This window comes from Curcuma longa, chromosome 2, assembly GCF_044706935.1.
Source record: "Curcuma longa cultivar G26 ecotype Majalengka, Jawa Barat chromosome 2, ITB_CL_G26_1.1, whole genome shotgun sequence".
Classification (NCBI taxonomy): Eukaryota; Viridiplantae; Streptophyta; class Magnoliopsida; order Zingiberales; family Zingiberaceae; genus Curcuma; species Curcuma longa.
Genome location: NC_133862.1, coordinates 508139 through 516698, shown reverse-complemented (window position 1 = coordinate 516698; position 8560 = coordinate 508139). Strand labels below are relative to the sequence as shown.

The following is an 8560-nucleotide window of genomic DNA, read 5'->3' as shown; positions in this document are numbered from 1 at the left end:
AAAAATTTAACAAAAAAAGTGAGTGTCTATTCAACTCTTAATCGAACTATCAACACTCCAATAATTTCGATAACATTGTAAGGTAGGGGGGACATATAAGCAGAGATCCTACTTATGGGAACAAACATTCTTGCCTAGTGGTCAGTGATTGCATAATTGTAAGCCAGCCAATTGTAAGATCGAGTAATGTGTCTCTGTAAGAAATTTAGAACCAAAACAAACTATTTTGATTTGAATATTCCAAACGAAAACTTCAGGAAAAAAAATCTGAAATTAGATTAGATCTACTAAAACTTAAAACCATAAAACAGAATGAAGTTTGAAGTTTTAATTTGCTAGAGGAAGGTGTAGCGAGGTACAATCCCGCATCACATAGAGTTTGAAGTGCCCCAGATTTATGCACAAATCCTCTATTCTACTGAAAAGGGAAGTCAAGGTAAATAAGTGATGCCCACTCTTTATATTGTCAGTGCCTAAATACCAAATCTAAAAATTTGATGTTTTGTTGAACACTGTTTCTTGAAGATTCAAGACTTAACATGCAACACTAGTTTTCAAAGAGAAGAAATAGCAGTTTCTTAAATTTTGCGATACTTGTGTTCCATCAGCAAGTCTTGAAAAATATACATTGAAACATTCATCATTCCTCCTACTTACTTGATTCATCGCTCCCTTCAAAATCGAGGCCATAAATACTCATCCGGCCAACATTAACTGCAAAAAGGAAAATAATGAAGTAAAAGTAATCATCGCGTTAAATGTTCAAAGTCAAAAGTATAAATTTTTTCATAGAAGGCTGCTAGTGAGATTTTTAACGATTCCACAGGATTTTCAATCAACACTTCAAAAGCAACTAGAAATAGGGTAGGGTTAACTATCATGTATTCTCTTCCAATTGTTGGTTCAAAGAAAAACTGACTTAATAAAAATACAAAATGATCTGATGCATGTTTATGATGGAAAAGAAATTGTGGATAAAGAAACTTGATAGAAAAGATTTAGCAATTAGGTGATCTTGTTGGTTTGTTGAACTTTCTTTTTTCTATTGATGCAATCATGATCCATCTTGGTCCTATTAGACAAAAATGTTTTGATATTTGAGCAATGTGATTAAGTTGAGAGTTTATGTTAGGTTGATATGTCAAATAAGTTAAAGTTAACTAGATACTTGTCAATGAATCTTATCTAAGGAGTCAAGGTTGATTGGACACTTAGTATTGATGAAGTTCAATAGGTGTTGGCAAGTGTCAGTCAGCAGGTGCTGGCAAGTGTTGGTATGTGTAAAGTCTAATAAACAAGTGTTGATAGTGGAAAACTTCAATAGATGTTGGAAGTTAAAAAGTCCAATAGGTATCGGCAAGGGAAAAGTGAAACAGATGTTTGAACAAATGTTTGCAAGAAAAAAACCCAACAAATGTTGGCATTGGATTAAGGCCTGGCAAGCCAAGATTGATATGATATTGAGCTAGTGAAAGTCCTAATGAGTCAAGGTTGACTAACATTGGGTAGATGATAAAGTTTCGGAGGCTAGGAATCTTAGCAAGGGGAAGTCCTAGTAAGGCAAAGTTGATTAATACTAGGTAGATAAGGAAATTACGGAGACGTCTCTTACTAAGATGAGGACTCGACCTTATAGTTGATCGGAGTTGATGATCCAGTCGACTAAAGGTTGGATTCAATCAACTAGGCAATCAACTAAGATTAATTTGCCAATGAACAGAATATTTCCAATCCTAGGTCAATCGACTAGGGCAAGATCAGTTGACTAGTGGTCAAGTTTAGCCAACTGATGACATAGCAAAAAAGCTAAAAGAAAACTATTGATATGACAGCTTGGAAGGAGCCATCAAATGGTTTACAAGCTATAGTAGATTAATCAACAGTCCATTATATGGAAAATCAATTGAAGTATCCGTTGAGAAGTTAGATGGTTCAATCAACATGGGCCAAAGTAGGCATTAGACTACCGTAAGTTGGCAATAGTCAACTAGTTGAGCATAAATAGTAGGTGGGTTGTTCAGAACAAGAAGGTTATAAGAAGGAAAACAAGAGGAATTTTGGACAACACTTACAAGCGTGTCGATACAAGTGAAAGCAAATAGCAACAAGTAAAAGCAAGCCATAAGGTAGAGTTTCATCTTGCAATTATTTCTTTATGTTGTAATTGTTATTACTTATCATTGTATCTTCTTGTCTAGTATAAGCTCAGATTGTAGGAGGTTTTTCTACCTTCAAAAGGCATCCGAGACGGAGAAAATATAGAGGGACCCAAAGAGTGTGACTCATTGATGAGTCAAAAGTCATGGGATAGGAAATGGAGATTCCAAACCATATAAAGGTTAAGTGTTAATATTGCTCCTTGTTTGTGTTTATGTTTTGATATTTTTGTTGCATGCTAATGTGATTGTAGACACAAACGAACTTAAAGTGATTAGTTATTCACCCCACCCTCTAGTCTCACCATCAATCCAATATTTTCTACTAATTAGAAACATTTGTGGTTCAATATTCAAGGTCTAAAGTGAATGTCATACAAAATTCAAGTCAAGTGCCTACCAACAGCATCAAATCCAACTAAATTGGGCATATAAGTCTTGATGTGTTCTTCGGCAGCATTATCTGCCTTAAGTGTATCACATTCGAATGATACTGATATCTTTTGTTTACCGTGCTTCTGCTCTACCATATCAACAACATCATTTTCCCACCTGTAGCAGTCACAAATCATAAATCCATTATTGACCAAGGGGAATGTTAACCAGCTAGTAACCAAACAGCACACTTCATAAATATCTTTCACATAAACTTGTCGTACTGTTAATATTGTTAAGCGATAAATATCATTCCGACTGACGTAGAACAAAGTTGCACAATGATTATTTATCTACCATGCTTCACCAGCAGCTCAATGTAGATCAAGAATGGGAAAAGAAAGAAAGTGACTTTGAAGAACACAACTTTACCTTGCTTCTTTGTCGTCAGAAAAGAAAGCAAGCAGTGAAAAACAAAATGCTAAAGGCTAGCATATTCATAGCATAAAGCAACAAGCAAGATTAATATTTTAAAGTAGATCAGTTATTAATGAACGTAGAGTTCAATCCTTTTACAATCATTATGCCATCATTATGAACAATAAGTTAAAAATAGGGAAGTTCTGATTTTACAAGGTAATTGGATGTCAAGTGCCAACAAGTGATAGCATCACCAGGCCATATTTGGTCCAAAGTTAGGTGACCAAGGGAATCTAAAAGAATCCTTCAATACTTTTATAGTTAAAAACCTAAGTCTTTATCATCTCTCTTTATACAACAACGAGAAGCCATAAGCATAGGCTATTTGGGTCAAACCATATGGGTCTTTTTCTACAATTGAATAGCATTACACTTGTGATCCATGTACATGAGTTTATTGGAAAAAAATTTATGGTTGTTGTTGGAGCTTAACATAGCTCTCCTTGTTCATAATGTTTTGGAAGTTGGATTTTGGCGGGAATAGGCCAATTTGACCTAGTGTTCTCTCTTACACTGGAGCACACGACACCTCAGCTCCCGAGCCCAGAATGTCCAATTGCAGCCAAGGCACATAATACCCTATTTTTTTTCAAGGGTGCACTTTTTTTGTGATTTCTTCAGCGACTACAATTGCCTTATCAGTGGAGTATTTCAGAACCTAGAGGACACCTTGGGGTGCATTTGGAAGTGGTGGATAGCCCATTTTGCTTGTAGAAAAAATAATTTTCTTCTCAGAAAGAGTTTTTGGTGTTTGTGAAATTGTAGAGGTGATGTGTTTATATTTTCTCCATAGCATTGAGCAAGGAGTTTAGGAATAAGAGATCTCTTGTACAATATGTGAGAAACCCTTTGTCCAATTTTCATTGTATTTTTTCACTTATATTATATAAATTTAGATTTCACTTATGGAGCAGACTTCCATCAAACTTAAATTATAGTGTATTCTTCTTTTGTTTTTTTTTTTTTTTTTTGTTGTGAGAAATGAAGATTCCACCATGTAGTCATTGCAGTAGAGGTGATTCCTCATCATGAAAAACTGAATGTAGGTCTACAAACTTATGGCTTAAGATAGAGGACTCTAGCAAATCATACTACAAGAGTCTCTAATCTCATCAAGTAGCACCATAGACATTCTTTTATCACACTAAGTGATACTAGAAATGAGATTGTTAGATCTTGGAACAATGCATCTAAGATCATGAGTGACAGTATTTGTATCACTATTGAAAATTAAAAAAATGTACCATATTGGTGGGATTAAAATTGTTTAAAAAAATAAAAATTCAGAACTTAGCATAGGCATTCATTACTTCCATCATTTGATTGTTTTATGATGGCTCTCCTATTTGGTAGGAGAGGTGAGGCGACAAGTGAAACAATTAGGAAAGGAAAAGATTTGATGTTTCATATTGGAGTGAAAGTGCATGAGTTACACAAAGTACAATTAGGAATGGATAACAAGCACTAACATCTCGGCACATAAACCTAGGTTAGAGCTAAATGTCTAGAAAAAAATTCAGTGCTTCAATTGCAAGGTATATGGTCTCTATATGAAGAATTGTCTACAAAGAAGGCAAAGCCTCAAGGCAATAGGCATACAATCGAGGAAGAAAACATTTATTCTCGTAATTTCAAAAGAAGAGAATGTGCCTTCTTTAGCCTAGATTCATCTTGTGCAATGTATGTTTGCACTAAGGACACCAATTGACACGTTCAATGCAAGTATGTACAAGACCATATATTTAAGAGATGACTCAAAGAGGAACGCCCAAACAATCAATAAAATCAAACTGAAGTTACCTATAGAATCACAACATATTTTAAGGCAAGTAGCCTTTATCCCAAAGATGAGGAAGAATATAATATAACTGAATCAATTGAAAAAGATTCAAAGATGTACCACTATAGGCAACAAGTGAAGTTTCTAAGGTGCCTATGGTGGACAAATCCATTCAACAAGAACCATGCAAAATAATCTCTATTGGTCAAAGATCTCCCCAAAACATATGAGATGGTGACCACATGCAAAGAGGTCAGGTGGCGTAGACATTATAGAATACTAAGCGAGCAAAGTAGCATATATATCAATTGTTGGTGAAGAGATCTAAAGGATCTCTTTCCATGGTTGAGTAATGCCATTAACTAGTACGGCTGCACACTGGCTCAATAGAGGTGAAGTAACAAATGTACACTAGATGACTTTGGTGTACGAGCTGATGGATTAGACCAAGAGAAGTACTTCCTTAGCTGATCATTTTAGAGTATCAAATGGAGCAATGGAACAACATCTCACTAAGGTAGAGATTATTAAAGTTCGATGAATATGTTGGGCCAATTTGGCCATCTTGCACAACCACTGCTAGAGTGCACAATGCTTAGGCTTCAAAGTCCAGCATGCCTAGTTAAATTGTAGTTCCCTTATTGATGGAGCATTTTGGAAGTTAGAAGATGGCTTACATACGTTTGGAAGTTGTGGACAATCATACTGCTTATATAGAAGAGTTTGGTTGTTAAATAGAACTTAGTGGCTAATCAGTAATGCACAAAAAAGGTGAAATTTTTCATATTTCTCAATCAATATTAAATAAGGAGTGTAGAATTGATTGAGATCTCTATTTTAGGGAGTGGCACTTCCTCATCTAATTTTCATTGTACTTTGGTTTTCATATAATATAGACTTAAATAGTGTATGAAGTAAGCTTATGTCAACCACATTAAGTTACTATTATTCTTCTTGTGTGTTTATATTATTCAACCACAGGAGATGAAGATTCCACTACATAGTCTTGTGGTGAATATAATTGTGCATTCAAAAAGCACCTAATCTGGGGTCTGGAGCTATAAGTATATGGTTTGATTCAGTGGATTCTAACAAGCAGCGCTTGAGTGTCTTCAACTCTGAAAGTGGTATTGAAGGCACTTAAAATCACAACACTTGGAACCAACATTCCAAGTGTTGTATTGTGAGTATGGTCCTAGGTTTCCAAAGGGCTACTTCTAAAAATTTCTATAAACGATCTAAGTGGATGCCGTCTATCAAGAATGTACCAGAGGTTGATTAAGAGTACTCAAAGGCACCAACAATATATAACTTTTACTAATCCAGAAGATTACAATTTAGTTTGAGGTCTGGCTTTATTACACAAGATTTATTAAAAGGAAGTAAGCACAACCTGACTCCAATCTAATTTAAGAGACAGAAAAAAGTTCTTTGTCAATTCACATACGCATATCTAGCCTAGTATAGAAGAACGTATTCTCACAGAGTCTATTTAGTTTCTATTGATAGACAGGTAATTTGGAGATCAGCATTTCAAAGAGAAAAGGTTACCCATGGGCATGATCAACATTTTTAAAGCGAGCAGCATCATGCCCCCTGCACTCCACCACAACCACCTTCTCTCTTTTGTTCTGCTACATGTAGTATGAAGAACAATATTAGGAAAGGCACACACAACAATCAAACAGTCAAATGAGTGGGCTTACAGCGAAGTCAATTATTGAGAGCTTAATCAGGCGATAGTCTTCACCTCTGCTACACTCCCTCTCGCAGGGCAATTCTTAAATAGAGGAAACAACACAAGTAATAGCAAGTATAATAGCAAGAAAGAGAACTTCTGTAAAACCTAAATCCGGGTGAAAAAGAAAAAGATGGAGAAAGGAAGCAGGCTCGAATGCAAATGGCTAGTGTGGCTCACCGGTCCCTTGAAGGCCGTAGCAGACGGAATGAGGCAAGGTGATGAAGTGGCCGGAGATGGAACCGCAGGGCAGCAGAGCAATCGAGGCAATCCCTTCCAAATCCATGCTCAGCTTCGAACGATGAGCAATCGAGGCAAGGTGATGAAGTGGCCGGAGATGGAACCGCTCCTCTCTTCGAACGATGAGAATCGAAATACGCTGAGGCGGCGGCGATCGGTTGGGCCCTGTTAAAATGGCGTTACATGGGCCGGCCCACAAACAAACATTCATTTTTATAATCAAGAGGCATGGATTAGTAAAGTATCATGGTTCAAAATGCAACTGGGATTATAGCCGTCAATTTGGATTAAGTCCGTCGGATTGGTTCATCCTATCAAATGATTTAGGTAAATTAGATTAAAATTTTATCAATCCATTTTAAGATGGGTTCAGATGAGTTGACCTGCCTAGGCCCGTGACCCGCGTGGGTTGGTCTGCGACAGGCTTGGGTTGATCTGCGGCGGGCTTGGATTAGCCCGTGGATTGAGAAAGTATATTTATCTATTTTAAATTTTAAAATTAAAATAAAAAACTTAGTGGGTTTGATACATCTAAATTACATTCAATCTTAAAATTTTCAACTTCACTAATTTAAACAGTAATCAAAACTTAATATTTTTTATTTTTGGACAGGCCCGTGGATTAGCCCGCCTAATCCACAACTCATCTTAGATTGGATTAGATTTGAGATTTTTCAATCCGCCAAGCTAGTGGGTCGGTCCGCCCCGTCTCGCCCCGCCATATGATGGATTTTTAATGAGTTAGTCTGCTCCGCCATGGATTAGTCCGTTTGACAACTCTAACTGAGATGAGGGTAGACTGTGGAGGTCGGTTGTTGGATGAATTGCCTATACTTTCGATTTTACCCAATGAGAGAATCAAGGGAGGGTCGATCCATTTTCAAAATTAGTTGGGTCTCTAAGGATTTGGATACATGAACTTGATCATTGAATGGATTGTTTTCCCGCCATTAAGTAGGACTTAGGATTTGAACCATACAAAATAATTGTGTTGGTGTTTGCCTTTCTTATTTTTATTCTTATTATTTTTTTATTAGTTTATTGTAATATATATATATATATATATATATATATATATATATATATATATATATATATATATATATATATATTTGATATACTGCACGACGAAACAAAACGCGACCCCGTGCGCGATCGATCCACGCCGTCCACGCCCGATCGCGAGTTAATAGTTGATTGATAAGATGGATTTCATCGCCGTCCGACCACCGAGTTATCCGGCGGGTGGTAGCAAGATCTATATAACAGAGATTTCGGATTGATTGGAGATTTTGGCATCAACTCTTAATCTCTTGTGCGCCGTCGATGTAAATACCGGAAATGAAATTGAAAGCAATATATATAATATATATATATATATATATATATATATATATATATATATATATAAGTAATAGCAAACTAATGTGCTGGCAACAAATACATGGCAATAGTAAGTGATAGCAAACTAATGTGGTGGAATCCGAATTGCTCTCTTACGTGTATAGTAAAAACAATCATAAGTTGATGTGTTAACACTTATAGTCAACAAAAGTCAATAGAAAATATAACTCATCCGAAGCTCTATCTTTACAACCTCTCAGCATCTCGACCACTCGATCTCTTAGCAACTCAAATTTCTCGGACCTCTTAGTCTTTTGGCCTCTTGGCAACTCGGTCTCTTGGCCTCTCAGCACCTCTATATCTCAACCTCGGACGCTATCTTTACCTAACTCAAGGGTTGCGAAGGTTCCTGAAACACATGACAGCTTAAGAATAAAAGGGTGGTTA

At 36.3% G+C, this 8560-nt stretch overlaps 1 protein-coding gene across 1 annotated transcript; it reads right to left on the bottom strand.

Annotated features, from left to right (window-relative positions):
• Nucleotides 1-438: 438 nt before the first annotated feature.
• On the bottom strand, nt 439-6851 carry LOC141822487 (uncharacterized). The gene is made up of 5 exons (XM_074709935.1): nt 6710-6851; nt 6498-6571; nt 6343-6425; nt 2557-2708; nt 439-714 (listed from the first exon to the last, which is right to left on the bottom strand). Exons 1-5 carry the CDS (start codon nt 6813-6815, stop codon nt 650-652), a joined length of 480 nt encoding a protein of 159 aa, XP_074566036.1. The 5' UTR covers nt 6816-6851; the 3' UTR covers nt 439-649.
• Nucleotides 6852-8560: the final 1709 nt, after the last annotated feature.